Consider the following 27,906-nt stretch of genomic DNA (forward strand, 5'->3'; position numbering starts at 1 on the left):
ACAAACATTTAGTTCAGCGGAAGTTGTGAAGTGACATCAGAAGCGCCGAGCGGGGCTCTGCTGAGCGCGAATTTTATTTTGCAGAAAATGCGCCAGTATGACCCGCCCCTCTCTGCCTCTGATTGGCCGAGCCTCTTATTCTAATTCTCACTCCAACCAATCTCATTACTCATTCCTAAGCAACTGACCAATCAGGTAGTACGTAGTGCTTGAATATTAATAAGCGTTCTCCTTCTATGCTTATGAAAGTCCGCCTGCTAGCCGCTAAAATCAAAAGTACTGTACTGTAGCTGACTCTCTCAGATACATTAATTTTGTTTCCTAGACATGGCATTTCAGAGTGAAGTGGATCTACCACCCGGCCTGGGTTGTTTGAAAGTAAGTCGGAGCAGTATGAATTGTACTTGTTTTATTGACATGGGTTCTCCTAGCCCTTAGCTAACCTAAACAGCTAACGCTAAGTGGCATCAACGCGATGGTCAGTAACGTTTAACTGAAAACAGGTTAAATGAAAATGAAAACACATTGCGATATGGTTTTCGAATCTTTTCTCTTTAACTGACTGTTTTCCGAATAGTGGCTAATGTAGCTTACAATCTAAAAGCTTCCAACGCTAATGCTAACCTGCTAAAATAGTTACCTAAACATAGCTGATTTGAGGTTACTTCAGGTCACACAAACTTTTTCTGAGATGTTGTACAAACGTATCATGACAATAAAGCAAATGCCATTTAACTTGAAATATTTGAACAACGCCATATCGACGTATGGTAACATGAAGAGGGAGAATTAGTTAGTTAGCTGTGGGACTGTTTCAATGAACCAGTGTTTGTTACAACTTGCAGTATATCCTGCGAGGGTTTAGAAAGTGGCATAGGACATACAATAGTGTAGGAAAGTTATGCTGTCATGTAGAAATGTGTTTTGCTCACTTCGTGGCAAAGTTTCCAAAGGAAGAAATCGCCAACTTTCTCAGATGGTATTGTTATGTAGCAGTCATTAAGCGACATTTTCAGTTGTGAAATGTTACACTGAAAAGCAAAAGTAAACGTTGTCTTGATCCTAAAAAATATAAACAAAAAACAGAACTATGTATGCAAGAAGGAGCCCTTTACCTTGAATTTGCAAAGAAAAAACATTAAATGATAGTCAGGATTGGTAAATGTCATGCTTTGAACCTGGCATATTTTCAGTAGGTGATGTATTATTTGCTATTGTATAAGCTAATTATTATTGCCAGGCACCTTTATTATTTACAGTTGTTGTTGTCTCATAGGACAATTTTTAAAAATCATTGTCTTTTTTCCATCTACAGAATATTGAGGGCCTGCTTCGGTGTCCTATCTGCTTCGACTTCCTCAACATTTCAATGATGACTAAATGCTCACATAATTGTAAGTAACAAGCAAAGGAGCTTTTAAATAGCCCTGATTTCTAATGACTCTACTGAGAAGCTTAGATTAGCTTTGAGTATACAGCATGAAGGCAAGACCATTGAGTGACTTGTATGAACAAGCAGAATCAAGCTGAGTACCATTTGAAAAACAATTTGAATCCATTTTAAAGCTGAAACAAAACGGCTATCTAGTTGATGCGTTCAAAACTGTAGGGAGGTTTGTTTAACTGTATGATGCAAACAAACAAACTTGCAGAGGCCAGTGCATTTGGTTTTGACGGTTTAAGAAGTGATTTATTTTGCTTACAAAATTTGTCACCAAACATTATTTTATTTTTGTAAAGTCCTTCCTTCTTATTCTTTAATTAGTCCTAGATTGTACATTAGCTTTAGCTTTATAATTATTAGTACCCCAAGCATCAGTAGCCATGAGTTCATGACATCAGTTGAGTAACTTTCCCCCCTAATGTCTTAAATTAGAAAGAAGAAAAAAAAGATAATCTCTCATTTGGAGTTTTGATGGTGGTGCTAGAAAGCACTGTCTTAACACATTTGTCCACAATCTCTCATAAGGCTTCAACTAGGCTGAGATCTTGTCACTGCAACGACAATAGCAAATGATTTACATCATTTAACACTCGTTTAACAAGTCAGTGTTACTGAACAAGCTTGCCGCCTGTTGATGGAGGCATTGTTTTCCTGGGATAGACCACTCCATCATGATAGAAATCTTTCATCATAGAATTAAAGTGATCAGTCAGAACTACTTTGCACTGATTTGTCCTGTAATGGCACATCCCTGCCATTCCAGCCAAATGCCTCCCAGCATAACAGAACTAAAAGGTATCCTCTCCGTAGCAGTGAAATGTTAAAAATTTTTCCTTTAGATGTTCACCCATCCATATATGAGCTGAATACAGTGGTGCACTAAGGCTAAAAGAAGATTTTTCAAAATATTGCTCTGTCTAAATTGACTTACATCTTTGTGTACTGGTGTCTAACAGATTATGTGTAACATTTATTTTGTTTGCATTTCCTTTTACAGTTTGCTCTTTGTGCATTAGAAAGTTTCTTTCCTACAAGCTGCAATGTCCAGTTTGCAATTCAGTAAGTATAAACTTTACTTGAATATGTAATTATACCCCAGGGCTGTATTTGCATATTCATGAAGATCATTACCCCAGTAGGAGTGACACATTCTGAGTAGTAATCAGCAGCTATTTTGTTAATCAAGTAATTTGTGATGCAAAAAGCCAACATTCGCTCTGTTTCATATCACTGTAAGCTGAATATCTTTGTGTTTTGATCTCAGAAGAAAATGTGATGGACATTTTCTAGAGCAAATGATTCACTGAATTAATTATTTGCAGAGTAATCGATGGTGAAAAATGACATCAGTTATAACTTTAGATGCAGTGTTCTTCATATCTCATTACTTTTTCTTTTAGCAAATGACTGAATCAGACCTAAGAAACAACCGTCTACTGGATGACTTGGTCGTGAACTTTCAAGCTGCGAGGTAACGTACAGCTCATGACAAATAACTTGTTAACTGTCTTCTGTCTGAAAGCTGTTGGAACTCTTTCTGCATAGACGTCTTTGTGCACTCTGCAGCACCAGTAGTTGTTTTTTGAAACAATATTACAATCTTGGACTGATTAAAGAATCAAAATAGGAAGTTGTGCTCCATGATCCACCATGCAAAAATATGTGTAGCAGCAACAATAGATACTTATTGCTAAATAAATTATTTTTGTGAAAACTATGTTCATCATGTAAGTACAACCAAATAAATTATTGTTCAGGCATTTTGCACACCAGCCCAGTTGAGGAACAAGGATCTAAGCGATTAATTTTGCCACAGTCCTCTACAGCTTGGAGTATTTTATATTTTTAGGCTGATTATTTATAATTCTTCCTCCTTTAGAGGTTAACTAAAAGAATAATAAAAATGGCAAATCAGGAAATAAGACTCACTTCACAATCCATGTAAAACCTCCTTACTATGAACACAGGTGCTCATCTCTCTAATTTGTGTTTTCGTGACTCTAAGACCTGAAGAGAACAATGATTATCGTGGTGATTTTAGGGGATCCCGTTGTTATTGAGAAGATTACAGAATGTCCACAAGGGAACCTGTTTTCAGTTTACTTCAATATGCCAGCATCGGCGAAACACTTATAATTGCCTTCTTGTAAGCCACGTCTGATTTCAAGATTTTCTGTAAATGAAATGGGGATTTTGGTTTCATCAGCTGAGGTCATTCAGGGTTCCCCTTGTATTACCCTTAGCTGTGTGTTGTGTAGCTTTAGGGCTGACGTGTTTTCATTACAACAGGATGCAGACACAGGAGCTTGGCTAAAGGAAATTTGTTGGTACTTTCAATCCCAGGATTTTTTTTTCTACAGTGACGCTCAAAACAATGTAGGAAAACATTTGCTTCAAATAAGATTGTCCTGTTGTGGGTAACTCTGGCCACTTTGGTGCAGCTAGCCTCATGCTCGCAGTCACAGCTTGGCTCGGGCAGGCTGATAAATGTTGGGCTGTTTTTGTGCACTTTGACAGTTGTTTTTGTAAAGTGAAATGAACTAACATTAGCTACAATATCAAGGTGCAATAGGTTACCCAGTCTCTATGATTATGTCTTCCTTCAGGGTCATAAACTGTTGATCTTAATGTGACCCGCGCTCTGTATCCTTGTCAGTCTGTTTCAATAAAAACAAACAATACAAAGGTACAACAGAACAGACATCTCCCTGAGGCTGTATATTTGGTTTTGCCTTATAGATAATGATCTCCGAACAGATTCTTATGATCCATGTTTTGGGTTACATCTGCTATGATAAAAATAAGCCTGTAAGCCTGACTGTGGCTCTTTTTCTGCTCATTGGTGCCCAGTGTCTCTGAAATTTGAAAAGTCAGACTAAAACTATCAGAATTGTTTCATCAATGTCTGGGCTCATGTCGATAGAATGTCTGAATGCTGTTATCAGTTAGTAAGCCATAATGTTTGTCCCCTCCATCTATCACCTCAATGTTATCAACACTCTGAAAGGTCTCTCTGCAAACTGCAGACCCTCTGATTGTCATCACTGCTCCGAATGCTCTTTCCTTCACTTTTTAATTTCCTGCTGTCTAGCATTGAGCGTCTGAAAAAAATGGAGTTCCTTGATAGTGACTCTGTCATAAAGAGTTGCTGTTATGTAAAAACAGACTTGCTTCAATCAGTTTAGTTTGAGATTATTTTCTTTGCGCTGAAATAAATCTTTTACATTAAATGTGTTTGTTTTATGGTCTTTAGTTTTGGCATGTGTAAAACCTTGTCTGTACAGAGCATTTTAAAAAAAAAAAAAGAAGAATATTTATGTATCTGTCCCATCTGGTTGGTACATTTTCTGCTTCAGCACATGTATAGGGATTACTTCCATCATCGAACCACTCACATTTTTTGTTCTGAAAACACTGCACCAGGTAGCTGTTGGCTGATGGGCTTAATTCACTGCCATTAAACTTGAGGTCTGTGTCTCTGGCAGACCATTAGCTGTTATCACAATGCCAAGTATTGTTGCTACGGTACCCAGTTACCTTGTAGTCTCTCTAATTTGTTTACTTTGATAGAAGTGGAGCTTGCACATTTAGAATTTAATCACGATGAGCAAAATGCCCCTTTTTTGTGAATGGACCTGTGTATTCATTCTTCTAAGCAGCTGTAGTCTTTTAATTATTATTTATATATATTTTGAAGCATGTTTTAACATACATTTTTAATTTGATTTTAGGTTTAGATTTAAAAAAAAACAAGGTAATGTATCTTGAGAGATGTTTTGACCAAATGATCATATGAGGCAATGGTATCTTACAGACTTTGTCCAATGAACTGCCATTTAACAGTTGTATGGTAGGGATGAATAATGAATTGATTTCAAATCAAAATGACATTATGAACAAAGACAGTTAGCAAATGGCAACGGCTGTGTTTTAAAATGCGCATTATGCAGCATGACTAACCAAGAGTTCAATCTGATTTGTCAGTGATCTTACAAATTCATGCCGTCATCCTGTGTGAGTCATGCTTTTTATGTAAACTTGTGTGTTAAAGCTCCATCACACATTTTAAATGTAATACTGTCACTGCTGACCTGAAGTCTGACTTAAAAAAATGTATACCTGAAGTCCTGTTGCAGTTGTCCACAAACTGTAGTCCTTGATGTGTGTGTGATAAAGATTCTTAACATCCGTCTTTAAAAGTGTTATAGTTGCTATTCTTGCTCTTTTAAACCCACTTCTAATTATAGAAGTTTATCTTTCGCATGGTAGTGGAAATCAATGTGATGGGACAATTTAAATTCAATTCACGTCTGAATTTTAAGTAGAGGGTATTGACTTATTTCTGACTCTTTTGCTTACTAGAGGTATAGACATGGGAAATCGGTGAGGTTGTAAATAAAAAGCCTTAACTTTGCATACATTGTCATCAAGCATTACAAAAGCACACTTTTAGTCACCATGAATTAAGTTATTTTGATCTATACAGTTCTTTGTGGTAGAGCGTTTGTCACCTATTCCAAAGATTTGTATGTGCTTGGTTGCACCATTCTGGCTACGGGGGAAAAAGTATTCTAACACATAAATATCCAAAGTAGTTTAAATCAATCCACTGGACTTTAAGAAAGTTCCTTGAAGACGTTTCACCTCTCATCCAAGAGGCTTCTTCAGTTCTGGTAGTGGTTGGTGTTGCCTCAGCTTTTAAACCTCTGTGAGGTGTGTCCAGGGTTATTATTCCAACAATGATACCAAAACTCATTGACTACTCAATGATGGTCGTTGTGAGTATCGGTGGGGGTTGTTGAACTCACAACGACCATCGTTGAGTAGTCAATGAGTTTTGATAGCCCTGGACACACCTCACAGGGGTGTAAAAGCTGAGGCAACACCAACCACTACCAGAACTGAAGAAGCCTCTTGGATGAGAGGTGAAACGTCTTCAAGGAACTTTCTTAAAGTCCAGTGGACTACTTTGGACAACCATGACCTGGATGAATGAGAACCTACACAGACATCTAACACATAAATAATTCCTATTACAGCAGTCTCAATCATGATATTGGAAATAACAACTGCCAAAAATTTACTTTGGTATAATGTTGCTAATTTTATACCCAAACTGCACTAAATGTCTCTTGGATCTCTAAATATATAGTCTGATTTACTCTTCCAGCTCGTGTCTTTTCTATGGCAACAGCCAGTACGCTACTTGGTACTGCAGTATCGAGAACCATTTCACACACTAAAGTGGTGGAAAACACATTCTTTCTCAAATGAGGCAGAAATTGTCCCAACTAATGGGTATAACATATGGTGATGGTACATTTGAATTATCCAGGTTGTGTTGAGTAACAGCGCAGTTAGGTAACAGTGACTTGAAGATTAAAAGCAAACAGATGCAATTTTACTCAGTGGGATTTTGTTTCTTTTTCAGGCATTTTAGCATTTTTGCTTGCCCTGTTTAAATATAGTACTCTCTAAATGATAGTATGACTAATCCTCACACCTGAGTGTTCCAGGTGAATGGTAGAGGGAGAGCATATTTCTTCAGGATCTTTCTTGGGGGAGGAGAGGAAGAGTTTCCACATCACATTTGTGCAGAACAGCTAGGTATATGTGTGCACCTATTTGTGTATGTGTGCGCGCATGTGAATGACGCTACTCTTTTAGGGCCAGTTAGCACAAACAAGTTTTAAATATGGAACGTAGAGCATCACACACCTCATTGGTTCCATTTTATTGCCAAGTAATGGCCCAGCTGCAGTTTGTTTGCTTTCCACATTTCCAAGACTGTCGCCAGAGTGTCTCCTTTTTCGAGCTCCGTAGAAAAGGAGCCAGATATTTGAGAAGATGCAGTTTAATCTACAAGGGCTCACTTTAATTTCTTTAGCATTTATTTGGACATTCCGCCTTTTTTGTTTTGTTTTTTAATGATTTCCATGTGTGTTGGTAAGCGGGGCAGTGGGTTTGTTATTTTTTTAGTTTTTGTAGGTGGATAATTTGTTGTCAGAAGAAGATCATGCTGTTCCATCAATCAGAATGTGTTTTAACTTGGCTGTTTGCATATCGTAATCATATTTTGTGTTGTCATTTACATACAACTTGTATTTCATGTTTTTTTTTTTTTTCAGGCAGCAGTTGTCGAAAATGAGTTTGGAGTCTCCTCCAATTTCACCAAAGACCCCGTCTTCAGCTGTCAAATGCAAAACTCCCAGAGAGAGGGGCCAGAAGTGTAGCACCTCCGTTTTGAGTCACTTTTTCCAAAAGAAGCCTAAAACCCCTCCCAGTAAAGAAACCCAGCGAGATGCATCTGTCACTCAGTTGGGCAAAATACAAACTCACAATGCAAATGATTGTGACCTACATTCAGGAAAAGCCCAACTTTCAGTGATTGTAAAGGAAGAACCGATGGATATGATGGACGTATATACCCAAGGGTTGATGTCTGTCAAACAGGAGGACACAACCTCACACAGCATCAGCAGTGGAGTGGAGGTGGCACACTCCTCATCACCACCACAAGACGTAAAACCTGCAGTCAAAGGTGAAGCCATTTTATTTGTTGCATCCCTCAGAATTTTGATCTGCCTCTTTTAACTGTCTTGCTCTCAAATGCACACGCTTCATTAATTCACATTGATCAGGCTACAGAATTTCCACAAGCCAGAGCTGTTTAATTTTTTTCAGATTGGTCTAGCAGTTTTCAAAAACATCTCAACCTAACTGGGAAAGAACGTACTTGTATCAGCAGTTAAGAACTCAGTCTTAGACCTGCTTAAAAGTAAAAGGTACTGCAATTTTAACATGAGCCCCCTCAGTTACAGAAAATGAGAACATTGCAGTATTTGTATCTTTTCAAAGCTGCAGTTTTACATTCATCATTTGTATCACCGTTTGTGTTAATTGTGTTAACAGATTTAATATAACTGGGTCACAATTAAGTCCCCTTCAGTGGACATTAGGTACCTGTAATGAAATCAGCTTCTGACTGTTAAATGTCAAATGTTAAATAGTTAATTATTTTTCACATTAATTTTTCTCTGTCTGTGAAGGAGGCAAATCATTATAAGACTATTAAGTATATATGTTAATGTGTCTAGAAATATTCCATTATCGGGTAACCGCCTCAACAAATATACATATTATCCATCAAAATTCTACACCAAAGCCAGATTGTAGTCAGCCCACATTAGCTTGCGTTATTGCTGTTCGACCTCTACATGCCACCAATAAAGTCTTATTAGGAACTTGTTTTTTTGTCTCCAATATAATTGAGGAGACATCCCTGAAGAATGTATGTCAATAAACTTAAACTTGTAAAACTTTTTAAAAGAAATCAATTGACAGACTGTTAAACTTTGCTTGCTATGGGAAATCTGACGCTGAACAATAAGGAACCTTTATACTTGTGTCAAAGTACGTTTTGTCTTAAGTGCTGATGTGTAATGGAGTTGTGAGTGGAAACCCTTCAGACTTCATTTTGACTCATTCATTATAGTTTGACATCGCCAAGATCTGTCAAGCTTTAAGGCAGTTTTTTTTTTTTGTTGCGTTTTCTTATTTTGAAAGGGAAAATTCGTAACTTGCTTTTGACTGTGGTTTGCCAGCGTTTAGTTCTACTTTGTGGTGTGTTGTAGTAACCATTTCTCACTCTAACATGACTCCGAGAACCAAAAATGAAATCTTAAGATGCTAATAACCTCTTCTTGTGTATCTTTTTGCAGTGGAGTGCCCTGTGTGTTCTGTAAATGTGTCACCACAGTTTATCAACCAGCATCTTGACACGTGTCTTACCAAAGGAGAGAAGAAGGAAAGCCTGAGGAGGTAAAATACCCTTTTTACTGATCACTGCATTCTTTCAGTTATAATGCTCTACAGGAAGGTAGAACATAAATAAGATACACTTCCTAGATTTCAGACGTTTGAATGATTGAGGAATGGGTTGAGCTGTCCGTTTGTCATGTTTTTGTTGCTATTACTGGAGAAGCACCAGTGCCTGAAACTTTCATGTGTTACGACATTGAAATATGATCAGAAATGTCATGATGATGATGATGATGATGAAGTTGTGAGTCACTGCTGGACCAACAACCTCTGGCCATAGTTACTGTGTACTGCACCTTTAATCCCCAGATATAGTGTTGCTATATTAAGATATATTGGATTAACACTTATGAAACTTGCAGAAAACAATTTTAATTATTTATCAATTCAGGAATTGTCACTATTTAGCATGTATCTTACATTATACCTCAATATAATACATATTGATACAATTATTATTTGTCATTGATATAATAAATACAATGAATACATATTATGTTTTAAGGTATTTCTACGTGTGAAAAGGTGACTATCTTTCCTTACTTCCAGTATTTTTGTTATGCATACCAGGCTAGTAGCTTTTCTAAATGTCTTTAAAATGCTCTCTAATTACTACCAAAAAAAAATGGAATTCTGAAATTGGATAAAAAGCAGTACGATATCCAGGTAAAGAAGAAGAACACCAAACCCCATCCCCCAATAATCCAAAATGTAAGACTGTAGCTTCAAGGAAAAATGTTTTCGATTTGTACAGCTTTTATTTAACTACAAACTTTGCAACATTATCTACATTGTTGGATGGTTGTAGCATCATTGGACTCTGTAGCATGTAGATATTTTTTCCACTGGCTCTTTCTACTGAATGTGCTTGTGTATTGACGTTTTTCTGGGTGAATTAGCGAGGGAGAATGATGATTTCTTTTATCTTTTAAAATGCGAACGCCAGCGACTCTAAAGCCATTCACTTAACACTAATCAGCAGAATTGCATTTAATTCTGCAATTGAAGGACCCATCAGTGTGACTGTCTGGCTGAAGACATGGTCTGTGGCATAATTCAAGATACTGGTCTTTTTGAATTTCCATTGAAAGTTCGTTTTCGAGGTTGATCAATGACTCATGCAGCAATTATATTGTTCAACACTTATTGGTCACTTTTGTGTGGTGGTGTAAAATGCGTAATCTGTAGTAGACCTTTATGTCATTATGATGAATTGCAACGGTTTTAGTATTCTGTCCTTGTGCAACCATTCCTTACTATCGTTTTGTCATGCGCTTTGCTGCTACAGCCAGTATGGTATCATTGATTAAGTTCATATGTGCGTTATTGCTTTCTGCTTGTGATGCCAAGGAACTGCTTTTAGCACAGTCATAGATTTTATTTACAGCTGAGCTCAGAAATGCACCCTGGGCATTAATCTGTAATATGAAGTTGCTCTCTCTGTTTCAGCTCCCTTGGCAAGGCGAGACGTCCAATGGGGAAGTTGGTGTACAACCTACTTTCAGTGCAGGAGCTGAAGAGGAGACTGAAGGAATGCCATCTGTCAGTGCAGGGGTCTCGAGACCAGCTGATCAAAAGACACCAAGATTTTGTCCACTTATACAATGCTCAGTGTGACGCCCTAAACCCCAAATCAGGTGAGGGTAGTTGGTCTGTTTGTAAAGAAATGAATAAAACAAAGTTTAATTGTAAAAAACCGTGCAGTTCTATCATAGCACAGGGTTGTAACAGATTTAAAAGCTCTGTAAATATGTTGTCATATCTACTGTGAAGGCCACATTTGTATTAAAGAAGTGGTTTTTGTGAAGTGAAAGGCAAGACATAACTGAGACAGGAGGATTAAATATTTGTAATAACAGGGATACGTATGTTGGCACAAGCTGCAGTTTCTCCAGGAAGATATTCACCTGGCTGTACACTTGAAATGTGCCACAATCGGCAAATAAACCAACGGAGGAAAAAAGTGAATAAGAAGTTCAAATTCAGTATGTTTTCTCACCTCCCTGGAGCTGGCGGATCACGGTATGAGGTGGTTGTGAATGTCAAATTGTCAGCTTCAGAAAGAGACTCCCGACCCGAATCCAACATTGCAAAATCTGTCAGAGAGATTTCCAAAGAGACAAGCAGCAATTCATACGGCTCAAAGAAACGTGCATAGCAAAACACTGAAAATGAATAAACGTATGAGAGCTGTGAAGCCAAAGATGAAAAAGCTGCCAGTGGAATCGCTTTCAACCAATGTAGGTCTGTTCATTCATTCCTCTAAACATCCTGCTGCAAATTCAGTTTGGACAGTTTGTTTTTCATTAGATTTAATATAGTATAATGACCTTTTTTGTGAGACATGCACATACAATGTATGCATTAACACACCTGAGCTCAATGGTTGCATTTGCCTTTACTCTGCTGGAATCCCTCAATTTTGCACAGCAGCCTCTTGGGTCAAATCTTGTATGCATTGGTGGCACAATTCATCTGGCACAGCGGCCAATATTTGTGTTTTGGAATCTACTAAATTCTCTCTTTCTTCTGTCAACAGCTGAAGATATTGCCAAAGAAGTGGAGCTAAATGAGAAGATAAGAAATCAGATGCAGGGAAAATCCAAACCTGTACGTACCAAGCCTTAAAGACAACTTGACCTGCATTAGTATTTTGATTCTTAAGTGTATATTACATTTATGTTAACATATTATTTTGAAGAGGGAGTCTTCAGTTTATTAACACTTGGTGGCTATAGGGTGTAATAAGGTCTTAAGAATATACAGAGTGCATTTTGGTGAGAAACACTGAATAAAAGAAATATAATGAAAGTTTGTCTGACCTTTGCTACACAATGACTGGGTTAAACCAACTGATGTAGAGAAATTGCTTTGCAAATATTGTTGTAATATTGCATTGTTTTGTTATTGATGGGAAAAGTAAAAGCGTGTTTCTCCAATTACCTTCTTGTAGGTCATGGTTTTCTCAAAGAATCAGTCTGAGAAGGAGATTGATGAGATGCATTCAAATTATAGTAAGTGTTTCGTTTCTTTCTCAGATACTTAATGTGCTGACATGCTTGGGGCAGAAGTCATTAACTTGACAGCTAGAAATCAGTGCTAACAAAGGTCAACTAGTGACATAGCCGTGCATGACTGCATTTTCTGTTACAGGGCCCATTTAGTGAACTGTTGAGATAGAAGCTGATGGTCAATATGCTCATACTGTGTGGATTTGCATGAGAGGTGTACTGTGAAGCTTTTGACAGTACATCTTAATATTACAGGCATTCTCTATGAACCATCTTCATCGTTCAAATGTCATTTGATGGACACAGAGGCATGTTCAAAGTTGTTTGCATCAATCAGAACTTCCCATCTACTGCACTGACTCTTTGTACTTTCTGAAACTATATTATGTCTTTGATCCCTTTGTCCATGACCTTTTAAAATTCAATTTGGCTCCATTTCATCTGCTTATATATATTTTTTCTTTTTCATTGTCTTTTAATCTGTTCTTTGTCTTATGTCGCAGTCTGTCAACCTTTCTTGTTTAAATGACACTGAACAAACAGATCTAGCGTTCCCCTTGCATTTATTAACCTTGCTAATGAGACAAGTCTGGGAACTACAGACATCTTACATTTGTTTAAGATTTTCCCCAGGAAATGTGGGGAAAGTGGTTAACGTTGAAATGCTTAATTTGAAAGTTTAAGTTTCCTTTTTGAACATGTTGGTGTGTTCATTTCTGCTGACATTAACAGAAGTGGCCTTTATTTCAAGTTAAAGTTAGAACTTGAACTTTTCAATTTACGTCAATATCACACTCCTCTTGAATTGTTCGCTCAGAGAATTGCCAAGCCCAGGCTGGGGCTGCAAAGGTTTTAGAAATTCTGTTTCAGAAAGAGATGTCTCAGAAAGTACTGAAAAACAAGATACACTTTGGACATCTCAATGACAGGTAGCAATGACAGTTCTTTAAAGCATACTGCAGCCTTTGGACAGATCAGCGCATTTATTTTCTCCACAGCTTATTCAGTAGGAAAATCCACCTCATTCTTGCTTAAGAGCCAGTCCATCACAGAAACAGCATGACACTGTTTTTGTAATTGTTGCATGGCAGTGCAATAGAGAAGTGTCTCTCTGAAAACCTGCATAGGGAATATCCACAGTATTTCATATTTTTGTGTGTCTGACTAGATCAAAACATTTTAGCGTAATCTCTGTCTCTCTTACTTGTTTTTTGTGAGAAACCCTTAATTTAGAACCAGCCTCATATACCTTTAAAACAGAAACATACAGAATAACTGTGTCTGCAGGGAGTAATTTAGCAGCAAGGAGTTTAAATGAAAATGCAAAACTCAGGGGTGACTTAGATTTTTGCCCCATTGTAAATAATACCTGCTGTTTTTTTTTCTTTGACTTTCGGGGTTCCTTGGCTATTCAGGTGTCTGTCTGAGACTTTTTCCGTTTGCCATGAGCTCATAAATGGTCACTCGGATAACTCGACCAGGTTTTGTGTGTTTCTCTTCAAGGCAGAGGTCAGGCAAGAACAGCAGCATTAGAGAACATAACTCGATGTCATATTGACATGGCTGAACTAGATGAAAAGCCTGTTGGAAATAACTCTATAGTGCTAACTTTAAAAGTGTTTGAAAAATGGATGTGACGCACGGGTGGTGGGTTCTATAAATAGCTGCACTGCCGAGATAACCTCATGATTTATCAGAGGAGGATGTGGATGACTCACTCTGCCAGCATGGGGAATTGTGAATGAGCAGACAGGAAGGTGAAAGGAGCAAACACACATTCGCACACTAGGTGCTTTCAGCCTTTTCTTATTGTCAGACCACATTTTTTTTTAGAGTTAAGGTAATCAGTAGCAGTTTCTACAGAAACTTTCGCTGAACCCCTGATTATAACTTCATTGAAAAGCATGGAAATTGAGCTGTAAAAGCCCAAATCTAGGAAGTTTAATCTTTAAATGTGCTTCACAGCTGTCGCCACTCAAAAAATCATTGTGTCTGGACAAACCCCTCCAATAGCCACTGCTGTAGTTAATTTACTAGTCAATAGATTACAAGATTATTCTTTTTCTAGGTATCATTTGCATTGCAGTGCTTTGTTTTGCAGCTAGTATACTGAAAAAAAAATGTGCAGATGAATGTTTGATGCAACCGCTTTCATTACTTAGTAATTGGAAAATTTCTCCTTTGAAAATTGTATTATTTTTGCCCGTCAGAAACTGCTGTGTAGGAGCGTTTTGGAATATACTGTATTCATTATGTTCAACTCATGATCATACACTGCATTGTTAGTGGCAGATGGATGATCTGGATACTTGAATACCTGAATATGTGTAGTAATCGTGTGTGCTTTTATGTGCTTTGCTATTGACTGGGAATGCAAAAAAACTATTTACCAAATGTTAGAGAATGTGCAGAAAACTAATGAAAAATGTCAGAACAAATTAACCCACAGTTTTGTTTGTTTTGAAATGACAATTTTTATTTGTATGCTTGTAAGTAGTTCGTATATCTGAGGTTATGATTTTTGAAACCTGGCTGATGTACAGTTTGCTACAAGCCTTGTTGAGTTGGTTATAAAATTGCATATACTCGTGTTGCTAAATCCTTTGTCTGAAATTAGAGTGGTGCATAAGATGTAACCACAAGTCATAACTCACAAATTCACAACCTTCTCTATCAGTGTATCTCAGCCAATAGTGCCCTTAATGTAAAATCTTTATATGAACTAGAACAATTGTACCAGGGATCCAAACAAACTAAATCCAGGTCATTTAAGTGAGAAACTGTGTCTACTTACTTTCTGGATCTCTCTGAAAACTGAGCTTATGTTCTTCTTTTGTCTCCTTACATTGATAGTCGATGGTGATGTTTTTTCAGTGACTGTTTACCACGGTAGTTTTAAGGATTCTCATTAGTCTCATCTTGAATATCTATTCAACCTTTCAAGTTTGGAACTTGTTTGATGTTGCCATTGACCTGATGTGATGACCTGATAAAGTCTGACCATGAAACATGAATCCCTTTGCAATATAAATATTAATACAAGTTTACCCGCACAAAATATGTATCAGGGCTCCTTTTCCTAGGAGCACAGTGGCCCCTAACTTCAAATTTTAGGAGCGCAACCAGAAAATGTAGGTGCACACCCCAAAATCAACTTGCAAAGTAAATATTCACATTCCCTCTCATTTTCACTGTATTACTAATAAATACTTGCACAATAAATGCAGAAACTATGTTTTCAATTCACATTTTACTGTGCAGCAGTTGACACAACATAAGAATATTACTCGGAGAGCGCAGTACTCCACCAAAACTGCTTGGCTTACGTATAATTTCCGATGGATGAAATCTTTAATAAAAATGGCTTTGTGCTGAGTAAAGGCATGTGTTATGCATGTGCACATTATATATTTATACCGAGTCACGTGTAAATTACTCTTATAAAGGTCTGTTGATTAGTTCGTCAATTTTGGAAAGCCTTTGTTTCGCTAGTGTTAAAATAACTGTTCCCTCCAGGCTTTTATTTTGAAGGCGTATTCTCAATGCTACAGGCTTTAATTTTGTGACCAATTCAGTGGCACAGGAAGTGCTTCTCTAAGAGTTTTATTGACATGACGAAGACGCTGCCGAAAAGTCCGAAAATTCACATAAAGATGAAAGAAAACAGTTCCACGCTGTTGCTGTCTAGCAAAGAATGTGTCTGAACTTAGAAGCAGCTGGAATGGAGACAAGAAAGGAGTGAAGGACAGAAAGGTGAATTTGTGTTCAAAATAAGGCTGAACCTAAATCAAGGCTTTGAGAGACATCAAGAGCTTCACGTCATTCGCCCCCCGCTCTCACACACGTTGGCCTGCCTTCTTCTTTCGTGTTCTTCTCCTTTCTTTTTCTTTTGGAGTTAATGTCGGTTGGTAAACCAGCTCATTTGCACATTACTGTATATTGGGCTGAAGTGTGGAGCAGAAGTTTGTCGGCAACAAAAAATATTCAATCGTAATTTTAAAAGTTGGCAAATTTACTGGTCGCACATAGGTGAGTAGATGGAACATTTACTCGCACTCGCTCAAATTTGGTCGCAAAATGCCATTTAGTCACAGTCTGGAGCCCTGTATATGTCATAGCATAAGTTAATTGCAGTTGCTCAGTGTTGTAGCTTCCAGGCCATTAAATAATCTGTCTTTTACCTGTTCCTCCATACAGGGAAGCAGCATAGCAGTGACTTTTCCCGCCTAGTTGCCCAGGTCCGGCATCGCCTAGACACCAGCAGAGAGACTCGAGTTAAACAGGAAGTAGTTGTGGAGAAAGAAGATGCACAAAAAACACAACCTGAAGGTACTCCACCTACTACACTTATCACTATCCTTGAGGAATAGAATATTCTCTAACCACAGCCACAGAATTCCCAACATGACTGTGCACTTCATTGTTAGTGAAGGAAGAGATGATACTTAAATAACTACAGTATGTTTAGTGTCTAGGGAAAGCACAATTTGTGACAGGACACTAGGGTTCCAAATTTTTAATGGTTTCCTAAATATTGTTCATCATTATCAATCATTAGTGAGTTAATCAGTAACACACACTTGGCATTGTCCTGTGCTGATATTGCTGTTTTAGTCAACAGACATCTAATATTGGCTGCACAGGTTGTTCTGTTACATATGCAACAAGGATATAGGCAAGCTGTCCTGTTCAGTCTTGTCTCAACCACATGAGCTCTGGCCAGAGGACATTACAAATCACAGAAGTGTTAATCATGGTGGCTGGTTGCTAGCTAAACCTCCACAATGCTCTCTGCTTGCCTACACTGAAGTGCCTTCATCAGAGAGACCATCACGCAGGGTTGCTACAGTTTTAATCAGTAGGAGGATACACCTGATGGTTTAAACAGGTGTTGCAGTTAAGCTGCAGTACATTTTTAGACATCAGCCCAACCCTTTTGTCGCTTGATTTCACACAGTATCCTAGCTGAGCTTTACCGCAAACATCGTGACCACCTGTGTAACATTAGAGAACAGCTTGGATTTTTTTTTTCTAAATGCCTTGCAGAGCAATTCAATTGTCAAGCATATCTACTGGATTGATTTTTATGACTTTAATATACTTGAAGTGTGTACTATCTAGGAAAATTGCATCAGATTGGAACTCTGTGCTGGCTGATACTGACTATTGGATCACTTTGATCATGTTGGAGGAAACAAACCTCTATCAGAGCATCCCTAAAAATGACATTATTGTTATTTCTCCAGTAGTGCTGTCACATAATTACATCGAACTTTTCAGAGCAAGATATGGGATGGAAACATCACTTACACAATATTTCTGAGGTGCTTTTTATCTTGTCATGCTCACTGTGTTGTAGACTGTTTCCACGAGGACGGGTAACAAAAGCGTCTCGCGTTTAACAGTAAAGTGCTCTATATGCCTTAGAGCTTTGTGCCTGAAACTAAGTTAAATTCTAGTAGACTTGAGTATGACACTTTCCATCCCATTTCTACTAGCAGCATGGCAACAGTAAAACAGCATTTTTTCATATCCTCAGTAGTGGAAGGACGACAGAAGAGGATAAATGGTGCCACATAAATGTTTATTGTAAAACCTTGGAATTAGTGGCTTTATGTGACTTTTAATAGATCCCACAGTATGTAAAGTCGTTCTGTCAGTAAGGAGGTATGGTTTGGTATTAATTACCCTTTATATTAAAAAGATAAGGTTATTACAAACAAGTGTGTAATAAAATAATATATTCTTAATACTAGGGATGTTTGAAGACGCCCTTACTATTATTCTTATGGGAGGAACAAATAATTCTTTGATCTAAAATACATATGCTTTACATATACTTTTTTTTAAATGCATCACTCTGTTGACTGTGCTACAATCAATGCTAGTTTAAAAATGCTTTTACCATTGAGAATTTGGAAAACATGTCGTGCCCAATGGAGACTATGTTGTCTGGTAGTCTGGGACATTTTATGTGACATGTCATCCCCCAATTCATTAAATTCTCTTGGATGTCTGGCATGATATCTATTTTTGTCTCCTTCAGATCAAGTTGTGGAATCAAATGGACAAACCGACGAGGAGCAGTCTGCGAGAGTAATTGAGTTGCCATCCAGCCCAACCTACAGTGATGTGTCAATAAGCAGGTAAGATAGGAGCCAAAAAACAGATAGGAAACAGGAAACACATCCTGATTAACTGGCAGTAGGTGACACCCTCACAGCTAAAAGGTGAATCATTAGTTTTTATTAATACTTTGTGTAGAATATGACAATTTCACAGTGAGATTGCTTTGAGCTACATGTCTTTTAAAGATCAGAACACTTGCTCCAGTCATTACTCCAATTCAGAATTCTGCAGGGACATTGTTAGCTTCATTACAGAAATACAATGGTATTTTTTTCATGCCTCTTGTGCCACATACAGGGGACAGCATTGGAGTAATCTGCGGTTGATGAAATATTTAATGAGCATTTCTTGAAACTTTGTCTTGGCAATGTTCATTAAACAGCCTGGTTTGCCTCGACAAGGGAAATGAAGTTGTTGCAGCACACCTGTGTCCATTTCCTTAGGCCTCACATGGTAATTAAGAAATCGCTTCCCTCAGCACTGTGGCAGCGAGACTGTTAAATCTGCTTTGTTGCTGAAAAGCTTGTCTTTAACAATGGCCGCATTCATATTTAGTATGAAGAGCACGTGCATTTTAACTGTGTTTATTGATGTGGGCTTTCACAGAAGTGCATCTGTAATGTCAAACACCAGCCATGAAAAGCTCCATGCAGTAAATGTAGGCCAAGCTTTCCCTAGATGATTGTACGGGACAAGTTCTGGACCATTTTCACATTCAAATTATTTAGTGCTCAACTGCTGTCAACCTCATCTGTAACTTGTTCAGTCATGTTCAGACATACGGGTGTTTCCTCTTCACAAAGTTGTTGATTGTAGATTGGATTGATTGATTGTTGACTAGAACCCTATCACTCACAGTTATGAGAGCTGTGTGATTTTGTTGAATTAACTTCAGAACATTTTTATTAGGAGTCTGTATTTGGGGGCCACCTTTAATAATTCCCTTAATAAAATATGGATTTTCTTCATTCCTTTTTTTGCCAAAAAATCCTACTGACCAATACTGATTGTGAATCAATGCCTGAATTCACTTGATTTTTCTTTGCATTTAACCTCACCGTCGCTGAAGAATTATGTACAATATACATCTTATAGAAGTGTGGTATGCAATAGCGTTAAAAGAAACACCGATGCATTTGAGGATCGACAGTTTTTGGACCACAATAAAGCATGAAATGATTAAGGAGAAAGAAAAGTGGCATCCCTCAATTTTGCCACTAAGAGTGATTGGAGTGTCTATTGGCGGTCAGTGGCAGTGAGTACAAAGTGAAACCCAGGGTTAGATTGTGCTTTTCATCAAATAAAAAAAAGACCTTAATTTCCCCTTCTTGGCTGTCAGACAGAGCACAGTTAGTAGAGCTGCTATACAATGAGGCAATAAGCACTGTTGTTCCACTGGTTTAAATTTAGGTTCTATTTTTCATTCTAATTTGAACATTTTGCTGCCCATTCCAATTGTTCCCCATTTTATCAGGGGAAGTCTGTCTTCTCTCCATTAGTGACTGTTGAACTGATGTATTTTGTTGTTATTTGACATTTAAAAAGAAGAAAATTTATGCAAAATACCAGTTACATTCTTTTCTTTATACTAGACTGAGTGGGCGCAACTACAAACTTGGTCAATTAATTTTGTTTTTATAAGGCATCAAAAAACATGAAAAGAATGTTTTTCTCAAATCTCTCTCTGCTGTTCAAAATCACATTAGGACGTAAACTTTTAAATGCCATTTAAAGACGAGTAATTCAATCAGCCTCCAAACATCATTCAGAATCAAATGCGTAGTTACGGTTGGGAAACAAAAAGATTGCTTGTTAATTTCAGTGTACAAAGGAGCTCATTGCACTAAAATGTTTTTTACTGCATTGCACTAAAATGGCAATAAAACAGTTGTTTTTGTTACCAGTGATGTAGAAGCATTTTTAGTTTGAGTGCCAACAGACCATGAAACCCACCTGAGAGATGAGACCAGATTTAGAGTGCGTACATTGAATTGATTCAGTGTAGAAACTAGTTGTGTGTGAATGAGAGTCACTGAAGCAGGTTCTAAAGATCTCACTGACAGCCTGAGGGTAGAAGATGGAGTTACACTTTTTGTTTGTATAGTCTGACTTATGAAGAATTTGTCTGAGGTGGTCTCACAGATGTGTACCTTCTCGCTTTAACTCAGACAGGAAACTCAGGGTCTGTTTTGGCATGTGAAAAATCAGATTTCGTCCTGGGGCTTCTCCTTTTTTCACATTTTCTTGATCTTGTCAATAACATGGGTCTACAAAGCCAAGTGTAAAATGAAAGTTATCATTCATATGTTGTAGAGCATTGTCAATTCATTAATTAGTGTATTGGAACAGTAAGTACTTTGTGTTAGCTCAACACTGTAAATTATGTCCTCCATCCCTCTTTTCCTTTCTCTCTTCATGCAGTTCTATTTCTGACATCTTTGGTCCAGAAGACATAGACTTTGAGTAAGTAACTCTGTTGTTCTTTCTATTGTCTAGAAAAGTAATGCAGATTAGTTCTGATTTGTTTTATTTACTGTGCTACCTGTGTCGTATGGTCATTATTATCCTTGTTTATTTGCCATTATGAGTAATTGCCAGTTTGCGGTGATGCATAAATTGGATGTCAACATGCTGTTGCTGTCCTCTCTAATAATATACAGTTTATATACTTATATACTTTGTATACAGAACCACTTTGATAAACTTTGAAGCTCAAGCCATCTACTTCTAGGGCCGGAGGTTTTTAAGACCGTGAAGACATCAAAAGATGGTATTTACTTTGAAAAATAATGGCTTCAGCACCATTATATGTGCTGAAGGGACTCTAAAAGAAAACGTAAGGCCATGTGTCGGTATTGCTCCAGTTTAATTGCAACACCTGTGCTCATGTCAAGGCGGTGTTCAAGTGAAAATTTTGTTGAATCCAGTGTTTTCTGTGACTGCATGGTGTTGCTTACTGCTGGTCTCGGTCTGCTTCTCAAAGAACACACAGTTCATGTGACTGGAGATGAGTTAAATTTTTATTGATGCCATTTTATATTTTTCCAACATCACTTAAATAAGGTTAAACTGTCAACACGTGGCTTCCATTCATTTTGCCATTTCTTCTTTCTGATTTGCTTTCCCTCACTGGGAGAGCAGAATGCTGCAAGTGAGGTGCAACTGATATTTAACAGTATTCAAGCTCAGGATGACATTTGATTTTTGCCAAATCAAGATGCTAGCTGGAGCTGATGGACAACGCTCTAAAGAGTATGTTTTATATGGTCCTAAATCTAAAGCTGTATTGTGCAGTTGTGAGTTTAGGCATTAAGAATAGTCATTAAAATTGTATAGACATATTTATAGACTTCTACGTTTTTACTCTACATTGGAGAATTTTTGGAATCTCACTGTTAATACAAAATAATGCCTTTAAACTCCTCCCCTGTTGCTGCAATTGTCCAAAACAATTATTAATTTTGTTGACAGGCATGTTATTGTTGCCAACAAGTCATGATACTACAGAAGAGCAGCTAAGCCTGCTTTTGTAGATGTTGCTTTACAATCACAGTCATGTGTGTATCATATTAACACTTATTGTACTGATTAATAATTATTAACTATTCACTGTTGCATTTGGTGGCAAGGACAAAAACGCTATTGAAAAAGGATTTCTTCTATGAGGCTGAACAACATTGTTGATTATATGTTAAATATAGAAAGCTCACATGTAGTTACTGTTTTTTTGTTTGTTTTTTTAAAATTAGTCGATGACTTGTAAACTTTATACTCTGGAACTGTCTTAATTCAACTTCAACAATGCGTTACAGCGTACCTTACTTACAAATAACCATTCACTGTCAGTTAGCGTGTGCTTGCAATCTTTGTGTGTGTTCACACATCGATGTGTTTGGCATCTCCCTCTAATCTAACAGCCAACAACTGCTCTGTGAAGGACAAATAGGACCATGAAAATCATCCCAGTGATGGAGAAACAAAAGCAGCCAACGGTGCGGGTGATTTGGAGCCACCGCGGAAAAATAAGTTTTTTTTGGTTGGGCACACTTTGGCTTCAGTAAATACAAACAATACACAACAAAACAAAAGTAGAACCTGCATTTTAAAGAAAAGTATAACAGTAGAAAAACACACACACAGCACAACATTATACATGTCTGATAGCACCACTCCTTATGCTAAAACAACTGAGTTTAGTAAACAGCAAAGGCAAAAAAATGTGCAGCATTTAAGTAATTTAGTTGTATATTTCCTGAAGTAACAAGATATAAAACAACCTTGTCGGGTTTTTTTTTTTTGGTTTGTTTGTTTTACAGCAAATGCTGTAAACCATTGAAGGATTTGATTATGACTTATGTCATGAAAGAAATTTAATCCACAAAAAGACTTTGGTGTTCTCACTGTTGAATGTTAAACAACCAAATCTTTGATTTTCTTTTGATGGTGCAGTACAAATAGTTTTAAAAAATCTACTTTGACGATAGAATTTGTTTACTAGTGGGTTCCACAAATAGCAGCTTTATTATTTTAACCAAGGTGACCGTAGTTTGACTTACTGGATGTGGACTGTGGGTATAAGCCTGCCATTTGGCATCCATTACATGCAGTTTCCTCTTCTGAAAATCCACTTTGCCATGGGGAACAAGAAGAATCTCCAAGCTAAAACCTAATACAGCGAAAATTTCAATCCTGGCTGAAAATTTGGATTGTACAGTCACAGTTGTACCGTAAGAGTTTTTTCAGAAAATTATTGATTGTAATAATGGTTCTGGACCCATGAGAGAAAACGGCGTCACTATTTTAAGAGAACACCAAGGCTATATCCTTTACTTAGTGCTATCTAGGACAATCTGCTTGTTTGCATTTCTGGAAACCAGTCATTGTTTTTCTCAAAGCAAGTTGATAATGAGTTGCAGCCAGACATTATACTACAGAATAAGCTGGCTACGTGAGACTAAGTTGAGTGTGACAATTAATTGTGATTTTGACCAGCCCCAGGCATGTAGGGCTGAATGAATGAATGAATGAGTGAGTGACTCCTCTGCTCACAGCTGATGGTTGAACAGGAATGCTTTCTTTGGAGGAAGTTTGAGAAACTCACTTGTTATCAGAGGCAGCAAGATAGCATTGCTTATTCACTCTCTCTTGTCAATAAATTGTTGGCAAATAGTGGACAGTTTTCTCATAGTTTATGTCCCTAAGCGCCTGGTGATTGTTTTGACAAGTTAACATCCATTTTTATCCAATTAAATTGTCAGAAATTGATATATGTCAGCAATAAATCTAATTGTCTAGGGGTGGTGGTGGTCCAATTTTGAACCAGTTTTAGCCATGACAAGAGGGCGAAATGTTGAGTCTGAAAATATGCCCTATTTGGAAGACAGTACTCTGTATTCTGCTACTCGTTTCCCCTCATTCGTATTGTTACTGGGCGATTACTGCTGTCCTCTCTGTCAGATGACTTTGACAGTGCAATAAGACTGCCACACACAGCACTTCACTCCCAAAGGACTCACATAAATAACTGCACTGACTTGGAGCTCATTCACTTGCGAACCACGGGCCAACACGCTGAATCATTCCCTCATATCGCCGGGCTGGTGTTGTTTTGACTACGCTGCATTGCATCTTCTCTCCGTCTCTGTTTTTGGTTGACTGTGCTGTACTTTCTGCTAAATTGAAACTTATTGGACAAAGATGGATCAGTACAAATAACAAACCGAAGTCAGGCTTGATAATACATAGTTGTTGTTTTTTTCCATCTTGTCAAATGATGTACCCTAAAAGTCCCATCATTCTGCTGTCGTCCATTGCAGCTCAAGATAAATGTTATCTTCACAGATCCACGTTTGTTTCAAAGACATTTTGCATGCAGAAGGCTTTGATGTCACTTTGTTGATAATTCAAAAGCATCTCTGAATTCATTTTCACCCTGTGATAAATCCCCCACACTCTGCTCTTCACCTCTTGAATGATCTTGAAGTTAAATCCAAACCTGCTGTTAATGACATCCCTCCACATAATACCTTATTGTGCATAGTTATAATACACCGGTCGTGTTTGGCCTTGGAGTGTCTCATCAATTCAATGGGAGGAAGCTGAATGTGTGTTTGAATCATGCATGAAAGGAAATTTTCTTTCATCACATAAGACTTTATCTCCATCCACCAGCCTTTCCATAATTGTCATCTGTGCCAGAGTCTGACGAGGTGTGTATAATGACTAAAACATTGGCAGGTTACTAGCCTCCTGACCAGCTGTACGCTATACTTGAATCCTCCTCATCTGCCTATTGCCCACATGTGGACTTCTGACCCAAATTCCAGTGCTGGAATTTCGTTTTCCCCATCCATACAGTTGAGATAAACAGGCACGTCATAGAGCTTGTTCCTGGCTGGAGGGTGATATACATCTGAGGTCAATTCACCTCGAGAGAGTTCTTCATGTGATGCTCTTAAGTGATTCCACATGTAAGACACTATAGCTTTATGATTCCCCTTTGGTTTCTAAGCCATGTTATTGTAACATTTTTTTTATGGAGCAGATCTCAGAGTGATTGCCGGTTGATGTCAAAGGTGATTCACTAATGGGGTAGTAACTTAACACTGCATGCTGACTTGTGGAGCCCACCTGGGACCAAGAGGTAGCAGAAAATATTGATGTGGTAAAAGCTAATCCATGAGAGTGAAAACAGCTTATTTAGAGGCATTGAGTACTCAGCCACGGGGTGTTTCTCTCACAACAGTAAGGCTTCCTGTAGAGCAAAGAAGATATTGAATAACTTAATGTACAGAGTCAGTTACATTTTTAAAACGTTCTAAAAATGAATTTAATGTTGAAAGAGCCATCATCTTCTGACTATAAAATTGGCATTAAAAAGCATCACATTCTGTAAGTCAGTAGTGCGCATTTTGATTACCTAATATGTTTTAAAGAATGCAATATTTTGACAAGGTTTTTGACACTACAGAGTACTTTGTCCTATAATTCCAATGATCGTAGTAGGATCTCGTTATCCATATTTTTTTTCATGTTTCTCATTTTTCTTCAGTTTGCATATTGTTTTAGTAAACAGCAGTCCTGTTCTCTGAAAATGTGTACGTATAGCCTCATCATGTGACACATTTAACAGACCTTTTCAGAGCACTTGTTGGAGCAGGAAAGACATAGAAAACAGATTTTGTTATTGATGACTCAGTTCCATTGAATGTCTCTTTAGGAGGGGCATTTAATTTAATTTAATTTGCAATTATGATTTTGGTGTCGAATTATGAAAACAAGATAATTGAGATAAAATGATTATTGTACTGAATTTAATTTCACAATCATACCCGTTGTTTTGTCTACCACACACCATTCCTTTACTGCAGTGCACTTTAGCTTCTCCATAAAAGCCTCACATTTCCCAAGTGTTGTATGTTCACCTGGATATAGAATTGCAACCTGGGGTGAGATTGTTTGTGAGTTTCATTTTCTCTAATGATGCGTTGCTGCAATAGCAGTCCTGGCCGGCATGAGAGGAATTGCAAGTTTAGACATTTGTTTTATGTGCTTGGATGATTAGAAAATGGTCCGAAGCTACCAGCTGTGCTTTTATGACAGAAGTCAGAGTCCAAGATAGATGTGACGATACCAAAGCTTCACACAAGTTTGGTTGTTCTTGGGCAGCTGAATGATGTTTGCCCATCTCCTATCTTACATCGCGTTTGTCAGACTTGGCACTTGCAGAGTAATTTAGTTTTTGCTTTACAGCTGGATATTATTTAAGTTCAGAAAAGCCCACTGTTTAAAGGAAACATTTTATTGATTAAAAAAAAAAAGTTTCCAAAATCAATTTGTCATCGTGTCGAAAAATTGTCATCGCAATCTTGAGCAAAAAAGCATGGTTCTGATTTTGCTGTAATTGAGCAGGTTTAGTGTCTGAATAAGCCATGGCAGGGAGTCAACGTGCTCGTTACAAGGACTGTGGGATTAGGTGACCTAAATGGAACCCAGTTATGCTTTTCAGTGCAGTGTCTGCCCATTTCAAGTTTGTCTAATTTTTGCATCCAGTCCCCTTTGTGCCTTTACAAAGGAGAATAACTTTCATGCTGCTTTGATTGAACCGGTCTTTTCAGCCAGCCTAGTTCTAAAACGTAGCCGTTTTGTCTTTCACTGTGCTGATTGACAGGCACTAGTCTAAGAGCTTTGTGTGAGCAAAGGCAAACATCCTTCCTTTCAACTGACCACACAAAGTAATTTTGTATTTGTGTATGCGTGCGAGCAACCTTTGAGTCCATTGTAATGCATTTCCTGCAGGGGTGTCAAGCAGTCTGTTGCTAACGGTTGTTTCAGTGGCGTGACAATCAAATATGAATACACCCAGACTCTGCGTCCCCCTTCCTTTTCCATTAGTTTAGTGCACACTGCAGAATTTTTGGTATCTTGTCCGCATTAGTCGGTCAAAATAAAGGAGCTGTTGGTGTTAATAAATTGACTGAATGAATCTACACGCATCCATTTTCATTTCCAATTTACTGCATACGTCATTGTTCCTTAGGGAGGCTCAAGGCTGGTGATGGTTAAAGGAATCATGTGGACAGGTGCCTGACAAGAAAATAACTTAATCTTAGGAGCGATTAAATTGTATGATTTTTTTTTCCCCCCACTCTCCCAAACTGGCTGCGTGTTTTCTCAAGATACACACTGAGGTCTGTTGGTGGATAATAGGAGAGGAGAGAGCAAGTTTGAAGACGCATGGTTTGAGTCTTTTTTTTTTTTTTATGGTAGATTGATTCAACTTAACGCACAGTCATGGCTTTTAGACAGTCCTCTGGGCCCCACAGTTGATGTTCCATAAATCAACATCGTGGTAATTTAGTGCTGTAAGCTTTCTTGGTATTGATAGATTGTGTGCCGAAGCCAAGCAGGTGATGTACTAAATGCATATAATTGTTGCACAGCAGTGTGACCAAAAGGATGTGTCACAATATAGGGTACACTGCACTTGTGAAGGTAAGCCTATTTGTCTCAAGCACTGTGTGTTTTAGTTGCTTGTACCTTTGTTTTATGTCAGCAAATTGCTGAGGACAAAAAGGCCTTCTAATATTACATTAGTCTTTGTTGTTTACATATTCTGTTCTCCTCCACTGACAAAATATAAACTGTTCATCTGTGAAAATGTTGATTCACAGAGATGCAGAGAGGACCTCAGCAACACAAAAACGAACATCCAGCTCCAGAGGAAGTGATGCAGCTTCATCGCCTGTTTGGGGAAAGCGACGACGTAAAACGTACCAGGAGGGAGAGAGAAAACGCTCTCACCTTCAGGACCAATAAACTTTTGACTGACTTTGCAGCCAACGCACATTCTCTCCAGGCACTTTTTTGTGATTTGCCATCTCAAATCCTATTTGGGGTGTTTTATGTTTAGTTTCAATGCTTTAGAATTAGGATTTTTGTCTGTCAGTGAACGATTTTTCTATGTGTAGCTGGTAATAAAATTGCTGCCTGTAATTTCAA

The 27,906-nt window shown here is 37.8% G+C and overlaps 1 protein-coding gene across 1 annotated transcript; it reads left to right on the forward strand.

Annotated features, from left to right (window-relative positions):
- Positions 1-207: 207 nt before the first annotated feature.
- On the forward strand, positions 208-27,906 carry rad18 (RAD18 E3 ubiquitin protein ligase). Its single transcript, XM_022192233.2, has 13 exons — positions 208-378; positions 1,316-1,394; positions 2,442-2,503; positions 2,845-2,915; positions 7,573-7,985; positions 9,166-9,265; positions 10,715-10,902; positions 11,805-11,875; positions 12,219-12,279; positions 16,474-16,605; positions 18,323-18,422; positions 20,827-20,868; positions 27,579-27,906. The coding sequence occupies exons 1-13, from the start codon at positions 328-330 to the stop codon at positions 27,721-27,723; spliced, it is 1,515 nt and encodes a 504-aa protein (XP_022047925.1). The 5' UTR covers positions 208-327; the 3' UTR covers positions 27,724-27,906.

This window comes from Acanthochromis polyacanthus, chromosome 5, assembly GCF_021347895.1.
Source record: "Acanthochromis polyacanthus isolate Apoly-LR-REF ecotype Palm Island chromosome 5, KAUST_Apoly_ChrSc, whole genome shotgun sequence".
In the NCBI taxonomy this organism is placed as follows: Eukaryota; Metazoa; Chordata; class Actinopteri; family Pomacentridae; genus Acanthochromis; species Acanthochromis polyacanthus.